This window comes from Nannospalax galili, unplaced genomic scaffold (genome assembly GCF_000622305.1).
Source record: "Nannospalax galili isolate Female #2095 unplaced genomic scaffold, S.galili_v1.0 scaffold1325, whole genome shotgun sequence".
In the NCBI taxonomy this organism is placed as follows: Eukaryota; Metazoa; Chordata; class Mammalia; order Rodentia; family Spalacidae; genus Nannospalax; species Nannospalax galili.
The window spans coordinates 12983-40577 of NW_008353205.1; the positions used below are offsets into that span (position 1 = coordinate 12983).

The window sequence follows — 27595 nt, forward strand, 5'->3', positions numbered from 1 at the left end:
ATTCACAGGGTTTTGCCTAGTGTGAACTTCTCATGTCTTTGAATATCACTGTGACATCTGAAGTCTTTACGACATTGTTTACATTTTTCTCCCCTATGAATTTCTTCATGTAATTGAAGAGAACTGTGACTGCTGAAGGCTTTACCACATTGTTTACATTCATATGCTTTTTCTCCAGTATGAATTTTTTCATGTGCATGAAGGTGACTGGACTGTCTAAAGGCTTTGCCACATTGTTTACATGCATAGGGTTTCTCTTCAGTGTGTGTTTTTTCATGTCTTTGAAGATAACTATCACATCTAAAGGCTTTACCACATTGTTTACATTCATACAGTTTTTCTCCAGTATGAATTTTTTCATGTGCATGAAGATGCCTGGACTGTCTACAGGCTTTTCCACATTGTTTACATGCATAAGGTTTCTCTCCAGTTTGTGTTTTTTCATGTGTTTGAAGATAACTACTACATCTAAAGCCCTTACCACATTGTAAACATTCATACAGTTTTTCTCCAGAATGAAGTTTTTCATGTAACTGAAGAGATCTGTTATATCGAAAGGCTTTATCACATTCTTTACATTCATATGGTTTTCTCCCAGTATGAATTTTCTCATGTACTTGAAGGTAACTGTATTGTTTAAAGGCTTTGTCACATTCTTTACATGCATATGGTTTCTCTTCACTATGCGTTTTTTCATGCCTATGAAGATGACTGTGACATCCAAAGTCTTTTCCACATTGTTTACATGCACAGGGTTTTTCTCCAGTATGAATTTTTTTCATGTACCTGGAGAGAACTGTGATATCTAAAGGTTTTATCACATTCTTTACATTCATATGGTTTTTCTCCAGTGTGATTTTTTTCATGTACTTGAAGGAAACTGTACTGTCTAAATGCTTTATCACAATCATAGGGTTTCTCTCCAGTAAAGGACTTATCACATTGTGTACATATATGGGGTTTTTCACCACTGTGAATTCTTTCATCTCCTTGAAGAGAAGTGGAAGAACTCAGATGTTTCCCACATACATTACACTGATAATGCTTTCTTACCGTTTGAGTTCCTCCAGATGAGTGAAGTGAACTGCCATCAGCAGAGGCCTTTCGATATTCTTCGTATAGATTGAGTTTTTGGTGCCGTGTGTTTCCATATCTATTACCAAAAAACTTTGGAAATCAAAGTAATTTAAACATGTCTTACTTTCAAAAGGTCCATGTCCATTCACAGTAGGAGTTCTCATACGTCTTTTACAGCTTGGGAGTGAGTTAGAGTTCTGTGACTTATTTCCACACTCTTCATGCTCATATGGTTTGTACTGAGAGTGAGAGGTAGAATGGTTATTAAAGGGTAGATGCCACATGGAAACATCTCCACACACATTGCTTTCACCTGGTGTTAGGTCACTAGAAATTGTCATGATCATATTGTCATTTGCTATCCACGTGAAAGTTTCTCCATTCTGATGATCTTTTTCATGCTCACAGAATGTCTCAACCATCGAACTTCTGAAAAAATGACAAGTACATTAAAAAAAGGTGATTTACTAATATTAATTACAAAGTATAGGTCACATACTTTTCCCCAAATTAGGTGAAGTGTATGTCTTCTGCCGTATCTCAAAGGTCAGAAACTAAATAGATTGATAATTCTACAATATGGTTCCCACAGGGCTATGAGAAAACATGACGTTTGTTAATATGACATCCTAGTACTGTGTGCATGCGACCTGCCCTGCAATCACTGAATAGGATTCTTAAATTTAGGTACCCGTTACATTTCCTAATGATTAAAAAAACACAAAGTTGTGCTTACTGTTTACTTATTCATAAATGCTCACATAAAAATATCCTCAATGGGAAGCTGGAGAGCTGGCTCAGCTGTTAAGCACCATTGCTGCTCTTCCATAGAACCAGAGTTTGGTTGCCAGCACCCGAGACAGGTAGCTCACAACCTCTTGTAATTCCAGCTCCATGAGTCCAACAACTTCTTCAGACCTTCTTGTGTACATGCACACAGGTATGTAAAGCTACACACACACACACACACACACACACACACAGAAGTAAATAATAAAATAACCATAAATCTTTAAAAATTACTTCAAAAAACTTTGTTTCTGTTTTCGAATTACCTTGGATTTTTTTCCAGAACTTTTATAATGGTCTTTAATAGTCTCATCTTCACAAATGCTTCCTAAAATGTAGTCAAAGAAAATTTTGATGAATTAGAAATTACCAAAAACTTACTTTGTAGCTTTAGTGTCTATATTGCATGCCTGAATTATACATGACATTCTTCCCTTTCAGTATTCCAAGTCACAGAAAAACATTACTTCCAAGAAATGCTTCGGAAGGGAAGATGATACTCTTACCTATAAAAGTGAAGTTCCTGCAGGTTTCCAGCATCACATCTCTGCAGAGATTCTTCTGAGAAGGATTCAGGAAACCACACTCTTCCTGGGTGAAATTTATGGCAATATCCTCAAATATCACAGAATCCTAAACATTCCACAAAATCAGTTGATGATATGATAACTGGATTCTGTAATATCCACAGATTTTGTTCCATGGCACACAAGCTTGTTTTTTTATTTTATTTACTATTTTATTTTACATGTATGAGTGTATTCCTGCATGTGTGTGTGAGTGCACCTGTGCAATGCAATGTTTGTGTGTCAGAGGGTAGGCCATGTGGGTGCTGGGATTCAAACCCAAGTCTTTTGCAAGAACAACCAGTGTTCTTAACCGCTGAGCCATCTCTCCAGCCCTGACACATACGTTCTAATGTAAGCTTTGAGTGGTTCTGAAAAGACAGAGCCCCGGAGAGACACTCATCTTGCTACTGTGCACAGCGCACAGGATATGCTGCTGCTCTGCCCCAATTCTCTTCCTATAGCGCATGTCTACTTCCTGTCTTAAGAATGTGTGGCCACCTGATGTACAGAACAGAGGGCAATTAGAATGGAAGAGCCTGCTTGTCCTTAGAAATTCCTGCTCACAATGTTTAAGTATAGACAGCATGAGGAAATTTTACATTCGGTGCAGATTGCATGAACATAAATGATAAATCACCTAGTATAAATGATTTATACAAACACTATGATATATTATGAATGGTTCTCATTCTGAAAGTCTATTAATTGATTCAAAACTCACAGACATAACTAGAGGATCAGCTTCCGTGATTTCAAATAACAACAGGCATTGAGTGTAATGAGCTTCCCTGGGTGCAAATTCACATATGCTGTCACAACTTGCTAAGTGGAGAAATGAATCCATTCTATGTGGTTACAGAAGAAATAATGTATATGCTGCTGTAAGTAGTTTACTCAAGCACAAATTTTTAAAAATTACTTATTTTTATTTTATGTGTATAAGTGCATCGCCTGCATGTGTGAAAATGCACCTATGTTGTGCAATGCCCGAGCAGGTCAGAAGAAGGCGTTGGATTCCCCGGAACTGGTGTTACCAAAGATTCTTAGCTGGATGTGGATGCTGGGCATAGAATCTGGGTCCTTACAATCGCAGCCTTTGGTCTTTACTACTGATCCATCTCTCCAGTCCCTCAAGCACAATTTTAATCCAATAACAAATATGATACACAGTTAATATTTAAAGATCCCAAAACAATACTTTAAAACAATTTTTTAGGCACTGTCAAATGCGAATAAAGTAAGTATAAAGGTGACATTTGCTTCAGAAAGAACTCACTGTAGTCAGTCATATTGACATGTGTGTACTGTCACGGCTGCATCAGAGAATGAGATAGAAGGTTCACATGAGGCAGAATTACAAGTCAGCTTATGCAACAAAGCAAAACAATCACCTCAGGAAGAAAAGAGGGCAGAGAAAGGACTGGAATGGGAAGGCAGAAAACAGGGTCAACAAAATTCATGATTCCATTTTATCCTACTAAGAGAAAATTCATGAATCACCAAACCAAGCAATTTTGTACTGAATAAAAAATTGACTAGGCTCAGCAAGTATCTAGCAACTGTCAAAGTCAAAGATGTTTTGCTGAACACACTTCAAGGACTACCAAGAAATAAGGTAAAGTCAAAGGGCCAAAATCAATAGTCATGCTTTAAAAATCAGGTGACAGAGTCCAGGGAGCTGACTCAGTATGTAAAGGGTTGCCACACAAGTTTGATGAACTAAATTTGATCCCTAGAACAAACAAAAAGATCAAAAGAGAAAACAGAGAAAAAAATTGTTCCCCTGACAACTGTGACATGCATATTATACTTACAATATTTTAAAATAAATCAGACCATCAACCTTTATAGCTTGACCCTTAGTGACCCATAACATAGTACACACATCTTCAAGCTAATTCCTGATGAGCAATGGTTCACTACAAGATAAGCACTCTTAAACAAGGTGAGATTTTCAACTTCAGTCTTAATGAAATGGCATGAATTGCAGCACTATGCCAGATAAGGACACTGATCTGAGAAAAATTACTGTTGGCTGGACCTTCACTTTCTCCAAAAACTTCTCCACAAGACCAATGCAAAGCTATTGCCTTTGTGAACATCACCTCCAGATCAGTCCAGCTTTCCATCCAGACACCCAATAGGTGGCTCCAAAATGAAATTGGCTTTCACTGTCACGAAGCAGAAATCCATTGTTCTAAATGGGATGCCATGATTTAGAATGCTAAGATCCTTTTACATAACTGGGAGATCTGTCGCACCTACACCTGCCTTTTTCATTGGCACTACACATAATTGGGACCTATGATGGATCTTGCACCCTCCATACCCTGACCTGGGGAAGGCTCAAAATCTGTATAAATTTGAACCTCAGATGTTCTCATGGGCAGATGGTACCACGTCTGTTCATACACTCATGACACTCAAATGATTCTGCCAAAGTCTAGTTTAGTGAATTTACTGCAGTTACTTACAGAACTATGGGTGAGGGGTTACTTACATGACCATGGCTGACAGAAAGACAGCTGTAACATGGCACCCCCCTCCCCTAGCATGTGTAATGGCTCACAGAAGCTCCATCTAGAAAGGTTTCTGAAAAATTCATGGGGAATTTCAAGTCCAGAGAATCAGCATCTTCACTATTTATTAGCGTTTGTATGTTCATCTTTATATGTAGGTATAATGCTAGTGAGGCATACTGTGAACCTTGTTTTGGGAGATTACTGAGCCTCTGTTGGGGGACCCTGCTGCTAAGGTTGTAGTCCTCCATGTCCGGATAGCTCTAAGGGGCTTGACACTATATGGAAGGACTCCCTTTCTCAGTGGGGGCCTCCTGCTCTCTGCCTGACTTACCTGGAAAGTGCCGCCAAGCACCGATGCTTGGCCTCATTTAAAACGTGACCTTTGGCATAGTTACCTGGAGTAAAAACTACCCCCAGGTTTTTTCTATATGATAATTAGGCATTGCCTGATAGTCAGATGATAGGAGCCTATTGCCACATGTAAATAAAGCATACTATGAGCACCTATCAGCTGAAGCTTTGGCTGCTGCCTCCACACTATATTTTCCCTAACCCCCACTGAATAAACGGAGCTGTTTCACTGAATCTGGAGCTGTATCACTGAATATGCCTCCCCGGAAGGGCTTTCTTCCATCAGTGCTCACTGGCCGTCCTGGCCCTGATCGTTGCTTCTGCTCCCTTTGTTCTCGTGGATCAGTGGCCAACAACCCACAAGGGGGTTGAGGAGAGATCCCTCAAGCCTCCTAAGTTTACTTTAAAAAGTACATTATTTTTCTTTATGTGTAAATGAATGGCTCTAAGTGAATTCCATGTATTCCCTCAGATGCCAGAAGAGGATGTCAGATTCCTCTGGACCTGCAGTTACAAGCAGTTGTGAGGCCCAGACATGACCACTGAAAAGTGAACTCTGGTTCTCTCGATGAGCAGCAAGCTCTGAACTGCTGAGCCATCTCTACAGCCTCTTAAATTCACTTTTTAAGGTTTGTAAACTTCTCTACTACTCCTGTCACTAGAAAATATTAATTTAAAAGAAATACATATGAAACCTTCCATCCCTACCTCAGGTTCTAAGTTTTGTTTTGTCTGGCCATTTTTCTGACATGACCTCTGGTGACATCTATCACAAAGGAATAAAGGTGTAATAGGGAAAACACTTGTTCAGCCCATCCTAAAAGCTAGATTTTGAATCAGTCATTAAGACTGATTCAATGCAATCCCTGTACAATTCCAACAAAATTCATCACAGAAACTGACAAAATAACCTCAAATTTCATTGAGAAGCACATACACACACACACACACACACACAAGTGTGCACACAAAGCAGGATAGCCAAAACAATTCTCAACAATAAAAAAACTAGAGACATAACCATCCCTAATCTCAAATAATACCATGGCACTGTAGCAACAAAAACAGATGGCACTAGCATAAAAACAGACACACTGTTCAACGGAATAGAAGTGAGCATTCAGGTTTGAGTTCACATAGTTACAACAACTTAATTTTTTAATGGGGCCCAAAATACACACCGGAGAAAAGAGAGCATGTTCAAGAAATGGTTCTGGTCAAACTGGATTGCTACACGTAGAGGAATTAAACTAGATCCCTATCTTTCACCATGCACAAATCTCACTTCAAATCGATCAAGGACTTCAACATAAGACCTGATACTCTGAATCTTATAGAGCAGAAAGTAGGGAATATACTGGAACTAACAAGCTCAGGAAAGGACTTTTTGAACAAGATTCTTACAACCCAGGCATTAAGTCCACAATTGACAAATGGGATCTCATGAAACAAAAAAACTTCTTATAGCAAAAGATAACATCATTTGAGTGAAGAGGCAACCTCCAGAATTGGAAAAATTCTTTACCAGCTATATGTCTGACACAAGGTTAATATCTAGAACACGCGAAGAACTTAAAAAACTAAACATCAAAAAACAAACAACTCGATATAAACTGGGGCAAAGAATTGATCAGAGTTCTCAAAGATGAAACACAAATAGCTGAGAAGTATTTAGAAATTGTTCTATATCTTTAACCATCAGGGAAATGCAAATTAAAACAACTTTGACATTTCATCTTATCCCAGTCAGAATAGCTAAGATCCAAAACACAAATGATGACAAAGTCTGGCAAAGATGTGGGGAAAGGGTAACACTTATTCACTGTTTGTGGAAGTGCAAACTGGTGTAGCCCCAATGAAATTTTTGTGGAGATTCTTCAAAAAGCTATAAATACATTACCCAAAGGACTCTGCATCTTACTACAGAGATATCTGTTCAACCATGTACATTGCTGCTCTGTTCACAATAGCCAGGAAATGGAAACGATCTAGATGTCTACCAACAGATGAAAAGACAATGAAAGTATGGAACATTTACAGATGGAGTATCTTGAGCTCTTAAGAAAAAGAAATTATGAAGTTCACAGTTATATGGATGTGACTAGAAACAATCATCTTGAGTGAAGTAACCAAAACCAAGACAGACAAAAGCCCCATGTTCTCTCTCATAAGTGGATGCTAGCTTTGAATCCTTAGATATGCATGCTGCAACTGGAGAATTGAAAGAGATCAGGAAACCAGTAAATGGCTATGAGGATGAAGAATATACAGTGAACAGTTAAAGGGGGCGGGGAATAGGAGAGCAGCACAAAGGAGTGAGCAGGGGAGGGACGACTAACACAAAGTCCTTTAGAAAAACTCATAAAGCCAGGCATGTTACATGCTTCATAACTGAAACATATGGAAGGTCGGGGTGGGGTGTGGGTGGGAGAGGCAGCAACAAGTGGATCTCTGTGAGACTGTGGCCAGCCTAGTCTACATAGTGATTCCAGTCCAACTGGGGTTACAGGAAGACCCTGTTTCAAAAAACAATAACAAAACAAAACAAAAAGTCATATGGAAACATCACTACAGAATCTTTTTAAAGTATATACATACATAATATAAAGAGATTAAAAGAAGTTACTCTGTAACAAGACACTATAGGCTAGAAGAGAAAAAGGTCCAGTGCCAGGAATGGACCTCTTGTCTGCTTTTTAATATTTTATTTATTATTTTTATTTTATTTTGTGAACATGGACATATTGTGTGCATGTATGTAAGTGCACCTGTGTCTTGCAGAGCCCACAGAGGTAAGAAGAGGGTGTCAAGATCCACTTCCCCTGAAACTAGAGTTACCAATTGTTGTTAGCCTCCATATGTGTGCTGGGAACCCAATCAGGGTCCTCTGTAAGAGCAGACCCTGCTCTTAACCGCTGAGTCATCTCTCCAGTCCCCTTTTTTAAATGTATATTTTTATCGAAGTTTTGTGGATTTCAGGTATCTTAATCATATTAGAACCCCTCCCATATCTGCATACCCCCATAGCCTTCCCACAGGATTTTATGCATTCTGTCATATATGTTAAAGCATATTAAGTCAGGTTTGTGTACCCAGATGTCCCTAGGTGAGTTCATCCACTGGAGCCTAATCAGCTTCTCTAGCATCACTCCCTTAAAGAACAACTCTCCCTCACCAAGCAGTGATCATCTGCCAATAGTTTCTCAGCTAAGGTTGGGGCCTCCTGCCCATTTCCCCAGTTCTATCTTGGTTTTTGTCTGATTGAGTTTTGTGGGTTTTGTGCATACTGTCACCATTGCTGTAAGTTCATGTGAACAAGTTCCCAGGAGCCTGTAAGAGGTTGATTCCTTATATTCATGAACCACTTGTGGCTCTCACAATCTTTCTGCCCCCTCTTCCACAATGAGTGAGTTTTAACATAGAAGTGCTATCCAGGGGCATGGCCTCCCTCTTTTAAATCTGTTGACCAGGGGTCCTGTGGACCCTCAAACTACACTGACAATTGCCCCTGATCTTGGTTACCCACCAGAACTTGACAGTAAGACCCTGTTGCTGAAGATACTACATACGTAAGTTGTGGAACAAACACGGAGAAATCAAGCTGGCACTGACTTCAAAGCTTCATCTCTACTGACTACCTTTAATAGTGCTGCAGGTGCTATGAATGCTACCAGAAGAGAGAGGTGATCATCAGCTTTACGTGCTGTGAATCATGTGTGCTACAACAACTTGCCTAGCAAGTTATGCCCAGTAGTGCAATGATGCCACAAGGGTTATGGGAGTGACCAACCACTTTGTGATTGGATTTGAGGTCCACTTCACAAAATAGAGCTCATATCTGACACTGATATCAAGTATAGGAACCTGTGGCTAGCCAAGTCACAGCACATTAGTGTGAGCATACTAATATTATTCTGCTTAGTGAATATAGTATTAAAGCAACTCCTAATGACTTGATATACTCATAGGTTAATGTATCGGTTCTCATCAGTGAAGCTTCCTCATGTATCAGATGGTGATTAAAACAAAGACTCACAAGTGGACAATATGAAGAGAATAAGAGGCTGCAGACTGCTTATCCCTGAATAGGACGCCTGTTTCAAACTTGGCCTCCCACGGCTGAGGGATCATTATGCAAGACAGGCCTGAAAAGTTCTAAGAGCCAGAGGTAATAGATGACCACATAGAAACAGTTTTCCAGACAGCTGGGCAGCTACTCATAAGATCTCACAGCAGTGGTAACAGCATGCATAAGTCCCATGTAAACTTACTCTCGGCAAAATCCCCACATAGAAGTTGGGAAGCAGATGGGAAACCCCAACCCCAGCTGAGGAAGTATAAGCAACTGTTAGCTGGTAGGAGGGGAAGAGTCAGTCTTTATAAAGTAATGACTCTGGGTAGGTAAATCAGCCTTCAGTGCACAGACACTTGGGGACACACTTTTGACTCAGTACGCCTTTAAACTGTGGGAAAAAGGATATACCGGAGTGTATGAACTCAAGCACAGAGGGGTAAGTGGGAGGTGCACATAGGGGATCTAAATATGATCAAAATATACTGTATGGAATTTGTAAAAATTCAATTAAAAAGCTTTTATTGGTGATGTATAATTAAGGTATATCACTTCCTTGAAAAAAAAAAAACCCAAAAATTAAATGAATAAATAAAGGATAGGTAATAATGGAGGACATGAAATCCAGAAGGGAGTAGTGTGGAGGGGCTGGAGGAAAGGTGGGCTTCTGAATGTGATCAAGAAAATATTTGATCCAAAAATCATGAAATTCTGGAATCAATAACCAAAATTATAATATACATGCTCTCTCTCTATATATGTATATGTATATATGTGTGTGTATATATATGCCCTTGAGTTCTTTCTGACTCAGGTGGCCTGCTGCTTTCTTACAGTGGATTTCTTTCTCATCTATACTGTTCCTTGGCTTTTCAACACTTTCCTCCTACTTTGCAATCTGTGTGAGCTTTTCTTTCATTCTGGAATAAGAGGCCAAGAACTTGGAAACACTCAGCTCAGACCCTGACAGCCCTAACATAAGCAGTGTTGGGAAGAAAATTCAAGCATGAATGGGAATGGCAGAAACGAAGAGAGGAAATGTCAGTCACTTAACCTTCTACATTAAAAAATGGGAGAAATAAACAGGAAAATAACAGAAAATGAAATTACAAATAGGAAACCAATAGACAACACCAACAATCACCACAGTGATTCTTCAAAATACCAATAAAAAACCATCAGGCACAGGGGCTCATACTTATAATCTCAGCACTCTGGAAACAGAGGAAGGAGCATCACCATGACTTCAAGGCCAGACTGGTAAACACATACACACATACATCTATATGTATGTATGTGTATACATATACATGTATGCATGTATATTAGTAAAACTGATAACCCTACAGCCAAGAAGACACAAACCTTACTTATTAGGGTATCATTAACATGGATATTAAAGTACCAGGAAGTAGGTATTTTCTTGCTGTGACCATGCACCTGACAAGAAACTTAAAAGGGTAACAGATGATATTTTGGCTTATATTATAAGAAGGGATACAGCTCATCTGGGTGGGGAAGCAGGGCTAGCTGTTTACACAGCTCACCAGTGAGAAAGCAGGCCTGAAGAGGAGCAGAGGAAGATCCATTAGATCAGACCATTGGGATGACAGTCTCTGGACCTCCTACACCAGGCACTCACCTCTCCTGCAGTTTTCTCTATCTCTGACCATAAATAAACCCTTTCCTTACATGCTCATCACCAATGCTGTCACTTGGAAAGAATTTCAAGCCCATGACTCAGGATTAGAAGAGGCCCAAGCATAACCTCAGCTTTTTGGGATCATTCCTTCACATTAACCCAGTAGATCAGGTCAATCTTAAATGTCACCTACAAGAAAAACAAAACAAACAAAACAAAAACCACTTGAAGCTGTTTGGACCTGGCATTATCAAGTCAAGTTCAAATCTCTGATTGCAATCAAGCTACGAGGTCCATTTCTATTGAGGGAGAGTGAGAAGGGACACAGGCAGATCAGGAAAGTCAGAGCAGGTTTCTTAAGATGGCAACAGCTTGTTCCCAGGAGACTTGTGGTGGAGAGCGGCAGGAAAGAAGAGCCCCCCCCGGGTGGACATACAAACTTGACCAATCAGAAGAAAGGGAAAGGGAGGATCCAGTGCCCATATAAGACTCTGCAACCAGGCCTGGTTCAGTGGACTCCCAACTCTGGGAGTCCTCCCTTTCTAAAAGGAAGCTGTCTGCTTACTTCAGTAAAGCTGTCTCTTGCTTTTTTTCATGTTTTGATTTTCTGTCTCTCCCAGACAGTCAATCCCATGCCTGTTTCATGAATCTTGGCTATTCCCACAATGATCATGCCAACCCATTACACTTTGGTTCATCTGGCCTCCTACAAAAGTTCATGAGCACTACTCCTGTAAGCCTCTTGGAGATCTCCATCTACTCTCTGATGAGAATCAAATGAATTCCACCAATCTCCAAACCGTAATGAATAGCTGAGACCCTCTCACCTTTCTGGGATTTATCATATAAATTTAAATTTTCTATGGTATTTTTTTATACCCTCCATGTCCTACAGAACACAGTAACCTCCTTTAGAGAATTCATCCTGTCCCTGATACTTCAGGGAGACCTCAAACTATTCTTGGATGGAGGTTAAACTTTCTTAAAAGTTACAAAGCACATCTATACTCCAGTTGCAAAGGATGCCTACCTGCTCTCAGGATAATGCTGACAACATTGCTGGACTCCACACTGGGTCTGGGTGGCTTAATTGTCTGATGACTACTGTCCCACTCCTTACCTGCTATATTAAAATACCATTACTCTGTCACATTTAATCATTCAACATCTTGTTATTCCTGATCCTGCCTGAAACATAATCTTGCCACCTTGTCCAAGAGTCTATAATCTCTTCAGTCACCACAACTGAACCCTCATGGAGGACTGCAGATCTGACTGCTCTTACATCCTAATTGGACTGTCAATGTCTACCCAGCCATTCCATGAAAATGGACTCCGGGGCTGGAGAGGTGGGTCAGTGGTTAAGAGCATATGGTTCTCTTTCAGAGGACCAAGATTCAGTTCCCAGCATAAAGGTGGTGGCTATAAACCACCCATAATTCCAGTTCCATGGGATCTGATGTCCTCTTTTGGTCTCCATGGGCATTGTACAAACATAGTGCATTTACATACATGCAGAGCAAACATTCATACACATAAAATAAAAATAATTAATTTTTTCATGGATTCATAAACAGTAATCCCCCAGACCATTTCTAACGAATCCCTATCTAGCTGCACTTATCTCCCTTTGAAAACATTCATGGACAAACGTAACCACAAATTCAGCTTCCTGCATCTCCTCACTCTTCAGTTGAAAGCAGTTTGAGCAGATGGTGGCCACATAAGTCAGACTTCTGTTTGTATTAAAGCCACAAGCCATAAGAAAATGGCTGTTCCCATGGGGACCCTTCAATCAGGCACCTTCACTCTTCTGCTAGTAAGACAAAAAAGAACATTTTTTTCCTCAATGAATCCAATTCCATGACAAAATACAAAAACCACAAGTGGTTCACTTTCAGCACACTAGATAAAATGCTAAATAAATCCTCAATTTGACAAGGAAATGGCTCACTTGTAAAGTGCTCACCACATAATCATAAGGACAAGAAACTGGATTCAATGGATTAAGCAAAAAAGCTGGTCACAGTGCACAGGCCTTCAGTCCCAGTGGTGAAGAGGTAGAGACTACAGACTGCCTAGAGCATGCTGGGCTGCTAAGGGAATTTGTGAACTCCTTGTTCAGTGAGAGAAACTTTCCATAAAGATAGTGGAGGGGGGCATCAAGATGACTCAGTGGGTAAAAGCACTTGGCCAGCAAGCCTGGAAAATTCAGAATAATAAAATATAATATAGATTCAGTGGAAGGAGAGAACTGAGTCCACAAAGTTGTCCTCAAGCCTTCACATGTGTCATGGCAAATGTGAACCCTCCACACACGATATACACATGCATATGTTATAGTAATAAAATTTCTAAATTCAAAACATAAGGAGGAAACTGACAGATGGCATCAATCAATGTCAATCTCTGGCTTCCAAAACCACATACAGACCTTCACAGGCATCATACCTGCAGTCAGATGAACACATACAAATGCACAAGCCATGTCAATTCAATCAGCTCTGAGAATATGCGTGTGCTGAATTCTCTCCCCAGAAAGAACATACCATTTTCAGTAGCTCTTCAAATTCCCTCCCACTTCAACAAGCGACAGAGTCCTCATAGATCATGAAGAGTTCACCTGGTAGTGAGAAAATGAAGCAGCTATGGCTGCAAAACAATACTGCCTGAAGTTTGAACCCTTCTTTGCAGTGGTTTTGGTTCCCTGATTTCTTTCCTATCGCAACTCACTTCATCTAAGAATGACTCCTTTTCTGCCTAGATGTGGGCACATGCTGGAGGTTCCCACATCCCTTAGTCCCATGGGAACCGCCCCCCCCCAGTCAGCTAACTTGATCTACACATGCACCATGGCCTTCATCACACCCAACACCCAAGTTTCCCTTAATAATCATAAGCCATTTATAAGATTTCACCTAAGAACTCTGCTCACCTGACACCATTCCTATGGTACAGTGGCATCATGTGTATGTGGGCACAGGAGTGGGTGTACATAGACTGGCATCTTATGCTTATCCTACCTTGTCAGCTGAGTTAGCCATAGGAGTATAACATATCTCAGGGACCCACAAATCCCTTAATGATCAAGTTCACCCTGTTGCTATAGGACTGAAAACCACTGTGTCTCTGTTAAATGTAACAATAAAGAGAGGTAAACAAACAGTGGTCAGTCAGGAAAAGGACGGCTGACAAACTTTCCTTCAGGAATGAGATTTATGAGGAGAAAGGGCTTTGGGACCATGATCAGATCCAGAGGTCTGAGTAACAACATTAGTTAGAAAAGGGTACACTATATGGTAGAGGCCAAACATGATGAGGTCTCAAGGAGAAGGAAAGGCTTCTCTCTAAAACCTGGAGAGGGGACTGGAGAGGTCAATCAGTGGTTACTAGTGTGCACTACTCTTACAAATGACCCAAGTTCAATTCCCATCAGCCATATTAGGCCACTCACAATATGTAATTCCATTTCCCGGGGGATCTTTTTATCCTCTGAGAACCATGGACACATGCACTAATGAGTGCAAACACATACATATACACATGTATGTATACAATAAATCTTAGGAAAAAACCATAACCTGGAGAAAAGCTTGATTTAGAGTAAGAATAAGTGAGACAGACACACACACAGAGAGAGAGAGAGAGAGAGAGAGAGGAGAGAAGGAAAAGGATGGCAGTGGGAGGTCAGTGAAGCCTCTTCAAGGACAGTCCATCCAGCAATCTCACAGGACATTCACAGATTTGTCTGAGCAATCCCCAAAATAAAGGAAATACCAGACATTTCAGTTCCACATATCTTGATTCAGTACAACATGACTTACAGGACAAAAAGCATGCAGGAGCCAGGTTCCATAATTTAAGGGCTGTCAAATCACAGCACAGACTGCTTCTTAACTGTCCAGAGAGAGCAGCAGGGAGCGGCAGCAGTCAAGGTTTATTTCAGAAGGAGAGAAAGCAAACGTGGAAAGAAAGGATGCAGTGCAGAGTGTAGGGCGCACAGAGCCGAGGGGGCTGCGAGGGGCTTCCTCTACTGTGCGGACTGTATGTCCTGGGCCACATCTCTCCTCCCCTTGCCGGGACATGGGTCCAGTGATCCTGTTCCTGGAACAACTGAAGGCTTATTTTGAAGAACTTTTTACCCAAATAACAGTGTTAAATTAGATGTAAGACCAGGAAGAGAGCTGTCAAAGTCCATATTAGATGAACTTACCAAGGGAAATGGAAAAGGTGTCTGCACATGCTCCATGGAACCTGCCCTACCTGCTGTCTTTCCCCACTCCATCCCTCCTCTTCCCTAGTCAGCTTGCCTATCTCCTACCCAGCTGCAAGCCTTCTTCTTTTCCTTCCCCAGTGTTCCCAACCTTGACTTCTGATGGAGTGCCACAGCTACTGAAAAGCCAGACAACTCATGCTTCCTGCCAAGATGTTTCTCTGCTGGTCCTGCTTCCCTGTTATCAGCTAGCCACACCAAGCTAAAACAGCTTCTTTGTTCTGCTCAAGCAAGCAGCTACAGGAAGACAGCCCAAGGACCCCTTCACTCAGACCCCTTCACTCAGACTCCACAGCTGTGTATGCTCTCTTTATTTCCATCCACATAAAATCTAGAACAATCTTTCATTTTGCACCACCTCGCTGAATAGATATTATTAAGTCTGCAAAAGGACCTGGCTTTGGTCTGTTGTACCTCATCCACTGGACCCCAAAAAGACCACCGAGGACCCAACACAGCAAAATGCAAAAGCAAAGGTTTATGGTTTATTCGTGCTTAAGCTCGGGCTCTCAGACCTCACCAACTCAACAGATCCATGCTGAGAGCCCAGAGTAAGGGAGAGTGGAGCCTTTTATAGGTTTTAGACAAAGAAGTGGAGGGGATACCGAAGATACATTTTGGTTGGATCAAGGAGCCCGCGGGGGCTTATACTGATTGGATGTATAAGATGCAGCCCTTGAAGTTTCTTATTGGTAGGTGCTATTCTCAGGGCTGTGGAATGTGCTGTTACCTGTGGGGCCAGGAGTCTCCGTTTTTACCTTATAGGGCAGTTTTTATGCATGGGCTTGCTTATAGTTTCCTGGAAGGGGGGTGGGGAACAGCAGGCGGGGGTCAGGGCATGCCAGGGTATGTCTAGGCATGTCTAAAGCAGCAACCAAGCATTTTACAGAAGCTAAAAGAGCAATTAGTGGGGGTCTGGAGGGATTGCGGGGTAACGGGTGAATGAAGAGGGTCTCAGGGTTCTACAGGTCCTTTATCTAAAATTTTTTCCTTCTTTGCTCCTCAAAATCTAACTACATGGAGACTCTACTGTTCACTTCCCCTAACACTTGTCCACACAGCACAACAGCACGATCCCCTGCTGTGGACAGTCCCAACCCTGAAGCTGCTACCCGCAGATGGAGCCTCCCGCTCAGTGCTGGGCACAGAAGCAGCTGCATCAGGAAATGCCACAGGCTGCCGCACCGGGAACCTGGTTGCTGGGATGTACAGGATGCCGTCAGGCTGCCGCCCGCCCGGGGAGGACCCAGCACAGCACAGCCCGCTCTGGCGGCTCCAGCAGCCGCTGCTTCCGTCTGCACACACGGGCCCCGCGCTCACCATGGCCCGGCCTCCGGCTTTGCCACCCCCCCACCAGCTGCCCTCAGTGCACTGAAGGCGCAGCACCCGCGTGCATTTTCCAGCTACGGAGCCAAACCACAGCGCATTAACCACAGCATGGCGGCCATATAGAGCCTGCCTCCGCAACCAGTGTTTGTTCCTGATTGGACAGCTCCGCCAGAAGCCCTGATTGGTTAGGGCCACCTCTGAAGCCTAAGTGATAGGAGGAGTTATAATGATGGAGAAGCACAGGTCTTCCTAGCTTGTCCCTGAACAGATGCTGCCCAACGTCAGGGAAATTAGCATCCAAGCAGAACTTGCTTGAACTGTCAGAGCAGGTATTGATGTTTTGCTAAAGCATAACTTTCACTTCAAAGGGGATAAGAGATAGTTTATTCTGGAGCCAAGTAAGAGTGACCATGACCCAGAAACACAGATTCAAGTTACCCCAATTTCCATTTTCCAGCATGGTAACAGTTAAAATTTTATAGTAACAGGACAAAGAAAAGTCATAAATCAAGACACTTTTCAAATAAATCGATGGATACATTCATTAGGCTGGTCATAGCAAAGGGGGACCAAGGTGTTCTACTAATAGGTCTCAGATGCTATCTGATGATGGTCTTGATTGGTGAGAGCTGGTGGTCTACTGAGTTAATATATATATTAGTCACAAGAATGTTAATTCAGAAACAGAGGGAGATAAAGTGTGGCTATTTGTGGAGTTAAAGATATCCCATTTAATTTGTGAATAGGCTCTGGATCTGTAACATTACAAAATCTCCAGTCACTGAAGTGTACATCAGTTGGTCAGCCTTGCAGGAAATTCAGCTCAGGATGCAGGCGTTCTTTCTAGGAACTTTCTTTCACAGTTCCCCCCTATTGGGTAAGCATCACGTTTTGTGCATGTAGGTGCCATGTGTTATTTATTTCCAGGTCATAGAATCTGATGTGGATGAGGCTCAGTTGTAGACAAGATTGCAGTCTTCAAGAGAGAGGAATAGCTACCTGGTAGAACCAATAAGAAAGAAACTCCTGGATCATATCAAAACTATTAGCCAACATGATCTGGATTTTTCTTTTCTTTTGTCCTCTGTATCTGATGAAGCATTTGTGTGTGACATATAATAGGATGATTATACTTAACCTACAGCATTGCTTGGCCTAATGGAGTAAAAGTAACAGATGAAGGCAACAAACATTAAAATAAAAATGAAATTGACTATGTTTCCCCATGTATTTCCAGTTATCTGTAAACTATGAACTACTTTATTTATATTTGAAATATTTAACTAAATCTACTGTTTTCTTACATTTGGTTTGCTTTGGATCAGTTAGACCTTATAGCTATAACCTCATGGAGTGGCTAGCTCTAACTCTAGTGGTTCTTATCTGTGGATAATGACCTTTATCTATTTTACTATATCGGTATCATACCAGATTTAGTTTGAAAATATACATGTAACATATTATAGAAGAAATTACACAATAACACATTATTCTTTAAACTGTCTTTTAACAAGAATGTCTTCATTTACATAACAAATATTAATGACTTTGATAGAAACAAGAGATCAAACCTTTTAGGAAATTGGAATTTTATAGGCCTTAAAGGCTTAACCAGCTACCGCTTTAAAATATTTTAATGATTAGAAATGAAAATAGGAGTCCAGATGGAGTCATTGTAGTGCTATCCATTTCCTTAGTCAAATATAGACATTGCTTAATCATTTTTATCACAGATAATTGTACTATATAGGACAACATAGATGCTCATTTAATGAAGGAACATCAGAACTAAACTATAAAATATCATGAATATGTTGTTATTAGAGTGATGTCTTGTATAATTTAGAAAAAAAGAATAAACCCAAATCCCTAGTATTTACATCTAGGGAAAAATAAGGTGTAATTACTTGTTAAACATTGGAATACATTTTAGGGCCCTTGTAGTTTAATTGGTTGGACTTCGTTAATATACATATATGTGTGCTATATATATGCTATAGATATTTACACAAATTTAAATTTGAAAACGACTTTTTATCCAAATTATACCGAATAATTAGGAAAATATAAATATATTGTTACAAAGAGTGAAAATACTTAATCTTTTAAACATGAAAACTGTGAGTAAGGGTGGCATTCTGGGTAAGCATTTATAACTTAATTTAACTCCAAATTTGCATTATTTTATCATTTAGGAATATACTAAGTGGAATATTAGATGTTAGAAACTATTTAAAACAGTTTAATTAAAAAAGTTTAAGGAATAAAACAATGAGAGAAATGTTCAGTTACTTGGGGGTACTTGATTGTCAATTAATTGAAGATGAGTCTCATCCAACATCTCTGAAGTCCACATAGATAATCTCTTAGATGAAGGTGGCACATAAGACTCTTAAAGTTCATCTTCTTGAATTTTGTAGGACAGGTGTAGGTTAGCAGTACCTGGGTGCAGTATTTACTCTCCAGTTAAATGGAGTGTTTGATGTGATGCTTCATTTTTCAGTTGATGAAATCCTCTGATTTTCTTTATCCTTTAAGGAAGATTCTGCAACTAATTCTGAATTTTTAATAATCATATTTAAAAGTCCTTGTTTTTCTAAGCAAAGTAACATTTAAGAAAACTTCTTTCGTTGTGATTAATATTAACATTAATTTTACCTCAGGGCATTGAATTTTGCCCTTAAAATTTATTATTATCAACCTAGTTATAATTCTACTAGCTTTAAGTTTAATTTTCTTATTTTTCTACAATATGCTAATTAATTTTTTAACATTACGTTTATCCATTTCTATTTGGAGCGATATTTTATAGTATAAATCCAAAAGTTTTTTTAAACCTTCCTTTGCCAAAGAAACAGCAGCAACAACAAAACATCTCATATTTATAACCTTTTTATCTCTATTTTTATAATTCTACTAGCTTTAAGTTTAATTTTCTTATTTTTCTACAATATGCTAATTAATTTTTTAACATTACTTTTATCCATTTCTATTTGGAGCGATATTTTATAGTATAAATCCAAAAGTTTTTTTAAACCTTCCTTTGCCAAAGAAACAGCAGCAACAACAAAACATCTCATATTTATAACCTTTTTATCTCTATTTTTTTTACCTTGATTGTTGCTTTTACATCTGCATATAATTTTAGAAAACATTTAAATAAGTTTAAATGAAAATCCAGGAGGCTATATCCAAAATATAGGAAACATATGTATGGTTTCTTAAATATCTAACAGGAAAAACATACAATAGTCTTGCTTTTTTTTTCCTTAACCAATTTAAACTAATTATTTGTTAAAGATAAATCATGGCAACAGGCATTTTTGAAATTATTTTTGTTAAAAAGCATTCACTTCTCATTAGGGTTTGAGGTGTCCAGAAGATCAAATTTTGTCATTTGACCTTTATTTATTGCCACCTGTTTACAATTAATAGTAACTATATTAATCATTTAACAAGGATTTAACTATACTATATTTTTAAATTTTAAAGATGAACAATTATCTCAAATATATTATTATAATGTAACACATTAAGATTAGTTATAAAGTTTAAGAAGTCTTAAACTTACCTCCGGCAACATAAGCAGAACCGCTAGGCTTTAGCGGGCCTAAGGAGGAGGCCCTCCTGGCGGCTGGCAGGCTGATGGGGAAGAGGACAAGCAGGCTGTGAGATGGGGTGATGGTGGACTGGTCTGGAGGGCACCAGGACTGATAGAGGCTCTGCGCCACTGGTCCTGCGGCGAGGCTGGGTGAGAACAGACCGGCTCTGGAGGAGCAGGGGAAGGGGGTCTCTCCATCTGAGAGAACCGGGGGGAGGGGACGGAGAGCGTTGCGGGGTAGGGCTGGAAACCATGAGAAGCTAGCAACAGGCGCTGGGACCAGGAAACGGAAGAATCAGAGGTCTGACTAAGTAGCTGACAGGGTCAGTGGAAGTGGAAGGAGAGTGAAGTGTGGCCGGATCCAAGGGCCCAGAGAAGAGGTTCTGCAGAAGTGCATAGAGGAGAGAAGGAAAGCCGTGGAAGTGGCCAGGCCTGGAACCAGGGCAGTGGCCAGAGGTGATAGGAAGGGAGCTGAGCCGAGCTCAAACCTGAGAGTGCTTGGAAATTGGAAGACTTGGTGGCAAAGGAAAGTCAGAAGCCTGAGTCGGGATGTGGGATCAGAGGCTGATCAGGCTGGCCTTGCTGCAACAGCTTTGAGTTGTCTATGGCATTAAGGTCAAGGGTGGCCGGGACAGTGCAATCGCAGGAGACGACAGACGCCAGCCTCGGGAGTACGGTGTAAAATATTTGGAGTACTATTTAATGCATTGCTCCATTCCGTTGTACCCAAATATGGGTACATACCAAGCTTTCTTGTTGATGCCTTTGTGTCTTTGGAAGAGCATATTCATACAGAAGGGCTTTTCAGGAAATCAGGGTCTGTCATTCGTCTAAAGGCACTAAAGAACAAAGTGGATCGTCGTGAGGGTTGCCTGTATTCTGCACTTCCTAGTGATGTTGCTGGAATTCTAAAGCAGTTCTTTAGAGAACTGCCTGAGCCTATTCTCCCAGATTTGCATGAAGCACTTTTCAAAGCTCAACAGTTCAGAACAAAGAGTAGAGCTACATTGTTACTGTCCTGTCTCGTGGCAGATCACACAGTTGATATATTAAGATACTTCTTTAACTTTCTCCGGAATGTTTAAGATGGACAGCAGCAATCTTGCAGTCAGATTTGCACCAAATCTTCTTCAGACAAGTAAAGGACGTGAGAAGATTCTGCAAACACAGAGAAAAAGCTCCGATTACGGGCAGCAGTAGTACAGATTCTTATTAATTGTGCATCAGATATTGGGGGTGTGCCAGATTTTATACTGGAAAAGATACATTATGTTAGGTGTTGATGGTCTCTGTGCTATTCCATCACAGGAAGGCTTTGAAAACGGTGACTATGAAACTCCTGGTGAATGTAAGAGAAAGTGAAGACAAAGTGTTGGAGATTTTGTTAATGGAGCCCTAAATAAACTTAAATCTAGCAGAAAGCCATCTCTTACACCTTAGCAGGATAGAATAGCGCAGAGGTGTACATCACCAGTGATTCTTACTCCAAGTTCGAAGTGTAAATTGCTAGTAGATTCTTCTTAGGCTTTCTCAAGTAAGAAGGGGAAGTCTATCAAATAAAATTGAACTTTGAGCTGTTTCCAAATCATCTCTTTAGCAGCAATTCTACATCAGCATCAGTTCACTGTTATGCAAGCCCAGAAGGTTCTTCTCAGAGTCTACTCTCTTGTAGCCAACAGTGGGAACCATTTGATGAGCATAGAGCTATGGTGAGGTAAAAGGATTGTCAGCAAAAAAGTTTATATGTTAGAATCTGGAAAAGCAGGCTGCTTCTCTCCTAAAGTCAATCATAAAGAAAAGGTCAAGATCTCTTCCTCCTAATTTTAGTCTGGGGAAAAAATAGAGATTCAAATGTATGTTCTGGCATCAACAGATATGAACATGTTGGTCGGCAACTAGCAAATCCAGAAAGTTTTAAAGCTAGGATTGAATCTGTATAAAAAGACCTGCATTTTAGCCCAGATATTGATGAAAGATTATCAAAGAAAGGCTCAGAAAAGATGAATAAGTCTGAGGAAAACTTATTAACTCCCAATCGACTAGATCGAGCAGGTTACCAGATGTCTGGGACAGAATCCAGTAATTCAAGTTTTCAAGATATGGATGTAACTGAACCTTCTTCAATAATGAAAAATCTTGAGGTGGAAAACTTTTCTTTGGAGCCAGTTATCACTGTTAAGAAGTTTCCAGCTGTGTCGTGTGATTTCTGCCCCTCTACTTTGTACAGACAACCTCACAGCAGTGTCCTAGGAGACACTCCCTTAGTGGAGATGAAAGTAACATGGCCTCTGAGACCTTGGTAAAGATTCAGAAAGCATTTTCTGAGTCTGGGAATGATCTTCACACATTGATAAATCACAAGTAGACATCAAAAATCAGTAAAGGTGAAGAAAGAGAAACACCTTATGAAAAATATAGCCCGGAGAAAAGTTCTGTTTGAAGCTAATGATTTGATTATGAGAAAAATCAAAGGAAAATGATGAAAGTACACTGGTGAAGATGAATGTGTTTTAGAAAGAGACTTCTCACCACATCAAAGTCCAAAAACTTGGTAGAAAAGCAATTGTAGAATGTTACTCAACTCAAATGAAGGTGGGCTTTGAAAAAGACATCCATTCAGATATACCAAGTGATGATTTAAGCCAGCAAAAACTCCCCAGTGATGGACAATCAAAGGAACAGCCGTCCCCAGGGGGTAAACTAAATGCTCAGTCAAAGGAGAATGAGAATGTGATGGAAGAGAACTTAGTGGCATGTGAAGGTCCTGGGGAAGGTGAGGCTAAGTCCTCTTCCCTATAGCAGAGTGCATGCCTTGTAACAGTCATTTCAAAGCCTACATCTGAGAGAATTGTTACACAACAGTCACTGGTGGAGAAATTGTGATAAACCAGGTCCTGGAAGTTTACAACTGACAGAGCATGTCAAAGTTTCAGATCACATACAGTAGTTTAATAAGCTTTCTCTAAATGTCCTGAACCAAACAGAACAAAAGTGAAGTCACCTTTTAAATTTCAGTGCACTCCTGTCCGTCAGTCTGTCAGAAGAATAAAGACCTTGTTGACGTATGGTAGACAACCTATGAGCCAGAAATTGGCAGTCTTTGGTGATACAGCTTCTCCTCTGGTTAAGTCAGTGAGCTGAGATAGTGGTCTTCCCTTTTGTGTAGAAAATACATAAACCAAACCAAAACAAAGCAAAAAAACCTCCGTTTCATTTACTAAATCAGGTCCTAAAGAACAGATAAGTCAAATGATGCAGTTTCAAAACCAAGCGTGGGGTTAACTTCAAAGTCTTTCTCAAATATGAAGAGATACCCAGATCCTGTGCATGCTTCTCTTGGATCTAGTAGACATTGTAAACAAGCGAGCAAATCTGATGGCCAAGTTAAGGTTTCTTTGGATGATCTGACTAATCATGATATATTAAAATGTGTTGTAAATAACAATGTAGGCTTTTCTCCTAGCATAAAAATGAGAGTCCTAAGGAAGCTGTTAGAAAAGGAAAGGGTCTGGGTACAAAGGGTCTCCCCAAAATCCTATTGGAATGACTCAACTACTACCAACAAATAAACCTGTAGATGTGTAACTGACCTATAGACTTGTCATTAATGTAAATAACATTAGCACTTGGTGAAGTGACTTGCAGGAGGATCTATGTGTATATCTATCTGCAGCTCGGGAGGCTCGTCAAGCAGTAGCTTTTCTCTGAAGCAGTTTCATTGCAGGGGCAGCTTGAATTTTTACACTTGTACCTATGACTGTTTTGTTTCTCTTCATTACTACAGCATATATACTTTAATGTGATCTTAAAGCATGTGTTAGACCTTCCTGTTTTAAAGAAATCACTGACTAGATTTATTAAAAAATAATTTTGAAAATTATGTGATTGTTTTGTATGCATGATAGGAAAAGGACAGGAATTTGTACCTACCTGTTTCTTATTATTCCTCGAAGTCACATACATTTTCTATTGCAGATCTGTACTGTATAAAGAGAAGGGATAAACCCCACAAATTTTTGTCTTAAATTATATTCATGTTTGTTGTCTTTACCAAAATCCTGGAAGTTAATTTGCCCCAATGGCATCCTAATACTTCTGTTTGGGACAGGGACATTTAGTTAGTATCTGATTTCATGTGCTTCTGAACAGTGGATAAAGCAGATTGATGACTAAAGTGTGTTTGTATATTATAATTGAGAAATAATTGATTATTTTTAAGCCATACTGTTTTTAAAGGTAATTTGCTCAAATACATTTTGATCTCTTTTGTCCAATATGGAAATGAAATTTTTAAGGAGGAATAATTTAACTTGGGAATTTTAATCAAGGTGGTTTTATTCTATGAAGTGTTTGTGTTTAGAATTTGAATTGCTAATGTACATATAAATATTTTACTTAGATAAAAATCTGATAGTCTTATCATGTGCTTAAATGTTATTTATTGGGGCTGGAGAGATGGCTCAGTGGTTAAGAACACTGACTGTTCTTGCAGAAGACCTGGGTTTGAATCCCAGCACCCACATGGCAGCTAAAAACTGTCCATAACTCCAGTTCCAGGGGATCCGACAGCCTCTTCTGTCCTCCGTGGGCATTGCACAACATGGGTGCACTTACCTACATGTAGGCAATACACACATATACATAAAATAATAAATAAAATATTAAAAGCTGTTATTTATTTAGCATAGGCATTAAAAATAACATCTGAAAAAAGAAGGCTTAAAGTTTTTAAGCAGGTATTTTTAAATGGTCAATTTTTAAAAAGTGTTTATAGCTGTTTTTACATAGATTTGACAAAGATATGTACCTTTTCAAACTTGTTGGTTGGCTTTAAAGAGGCAGTAATTATCAAAGAAAAATGTCCCAAAATGCTCATATTAATAATACATAACATACATACAGAATACATCTAAAAACAGAGACAAGTGATCTTTCTTAATCCTTGGAATAAAGAGTTTAGCATATTAGGAGAACATGTTATAGAACCAGAACTGAGATAAGGATCAAGGTGATAACATCTTGTCCAGACTTTAGTATATCTTGTCTTTAAAAGATTCTTTAAATATTTAAACCTAAAAACTCATGTTAAGATCTAGATTTTTTAAAATATAGGACCATTAGCCACTTCTACTTCTTTTGCCAAAGTGGTCACATTGATGTAATATCTTCATTGGCATACGGGACATGTGGCAAGCTAACTTATGTCTGTTGGAGTTGGGACTTTTCCCGTAAAATTTTACTTTTACTGTGAACCAAATGAAGTCGGGCAAACTTAACAACATCAGTTTAGATGAGTGCTTACCTATAAGTCAATTTGATAACAAGTAAAATATATATTTTTTAAACATAAGCTCATGTAGACAGTGCATTTACATGCAGTTATACATAACAGAATATATCTTGTGTAATTTTCATTATGAAAAGGAAACTTAACAAAAGATCTTTAGAAAATAGAGACATGCACATATTGTTTTACTTGTAGTCTAGCTTTAACAAATCCTTACATTTAGCAGTTTCATGTTAAGAAATATTTTTGAAAGAAAAACGATTGTTACCTCTTACTATTACACAATTTAAATAAATCTATCATCTATCTATTTATCATCTATCTATCTACCATCTATCTATCTGTCATCATCTATCTATCTATCTATCCATAAAATCTGTTTTGGGAGGAAATCTTATTCAAAATCTATGTATGCAACATTAGATTTTATAGCTTACTGAAATATTTATCTTATAATTCTAATGAATGTCATTTTGTATAAATAGAATTTAAAGGCTTTGTGAAACACTTAATAGACCCAAAGATATTGTTTAACGGGTTTTTTAGATCTTTAGAGTACTCAAGTATATAAAGCAGTACATATTTATCATGCCTTTTAATACATTAGCAAATACATTTATAAAACTGCATATGTGCATTTTGACCTTGTACACCCCCCAAAATTAAAAATAATATTTCTATACATAAAAAATAGTGAGAAAGGAAAAAACTGAAGTGGCCACAGTTTAAAATACTGTCTTGAAACAAAACATGACACAATTATGTGTAATCTGGGTGTACCAAAGAGTAGAAGGCAGAAGGCTTCTATCTCTACCTCTTTAATATGAATAATGGCTTAGTGGCATAAAAGAGTAAAGTTTGCCATGTAAACTTTAGGTAATATCTCTTTCCCTTTTAAAGAGCCAAATAACTGATGGGTGTTATAAATAAAACCCAAGATCTAAGAACCCTATCAATACGTCACAAAGACTACGTGGACAAAGCAACAGTAATGTGGCAAAGCAGATTTTACTTTTGCATAAGGGTGCATTGTAAGGTCAGTCAGATCCAGTTTAAAAGAATCAGTTTAAAGAGAGAGGTACCCAGCTGCCCCAGGCCATCAGGTTCAGGAATGCATCAGGGCCGTCCCTTAAACAAAAGTCTTACAAGGTATGGTGGGATTAGAAGGTTAGAATTTCTTACCAAAAAACAAGTTCTAAGTTTTACAATTTTTGAAAGAGAAGACTAATATTTAATGTTTCTTACAGAGAGAGATGCCTTTATATATGAAGGCAGGAAAGTTCCCCTTGTATGAGTTACTAACATAACATAAATTAGAGGATATAGCACAAATAGGAAAGGAAACATTAAGATTTTAGGTTAAGAATAAATGAAGTTTAAAGGCAATTATTCTGACTATATTATAGTTATCTCATTTTGCCTCAGGCTATTCTCTTGGAGGCAAGAGACTGATTTAGGCCTTCTTGGGGGCCAAGTCTTTACACATACCCCAGAAAAAGCCAGTATCTGACCCAGGTACCAGACTATGGATGAGTGTCGAACAGCCCCCAAGCCCACCAGGCTTGGGTCTTCAACAAGAAAGAAACCAAGACAAAAGTCTTGAAGTTATGTGATGAATTAATTTGAAAATAGATTAGTACAATTAGGTGAGCAATCAAGGAAAGGCTTCTTGTTGTGCAGATCACAGATCTTATATAGGAATCAACTCAGGGGTAACCAAGAAATCACCAAGGATATTTTACTAACAGAAAGTAACTAAGGACACAGCAGGTAGCTGCATTACCTCACCATTACCCATACTCACATGAATAGTTACAGACACATAATGTTTACAAACTCTAGGATACAATGTGTATAGCCCATGATCACTCTTAGCAACTACCAAAATTCATGATTCTTAAATAGAAAACTAGTAAATGGTGGTGAAAAACTCCGATGTCTTTAAAATGAAACAATAGTCTTTAGTTATGTTTCCAAAGTATTCAATTAATCAAGAAAGCATAGCCTGTCAGCTCAAAACGCTGAAGCACAGAGCAGAGCAGCTCTTAAAGTGGCAGAATTTTTTTCTCCAATGCTTAAGTCA

The 27595-nt window shown here is 39.2% G+C and overlaps 2 protein-coding genes across 2 annotated transcripts; one reads left to right on the forward strand and one right to left on the reverse strand.

Moving 5' to 3' along the window:
• Window positions 1–2: 2 nt before the first annotated feature.
• On the reverse strand, window positions 3–16618 carry LOC103747880 (zinc finger protein 709-like). The gene is given in 5 exon segments (XM_017802548.1): window positions 3–770; window positions 772–1167; window positions 2133–2194; window positions 2373–2499; window positions 16394–16618. Coding segments are annotated over 5 exon segments (1578 nt in total).
• A 3584-nt stretch (window positions 16619–20202) lies between these two features.
• Window positions 20203–21650, forward strand: Arhgap11b (Rho GTPase activating protein 11B). The gene is given in 4 exon segments (XM_029554715.1): window positions 20203–20847; window positions 20850–21306; window positions 21308–21490; window positions 21492–21650. Coding segments are annotated over 4 exon segments (846 nt in total). The 5' UTR covers window positions 20203–20774; the 3' UTR covers window positions 21625–21650.
• Window positions 21651–27595: the final 5945 nt, after the last annotated feature.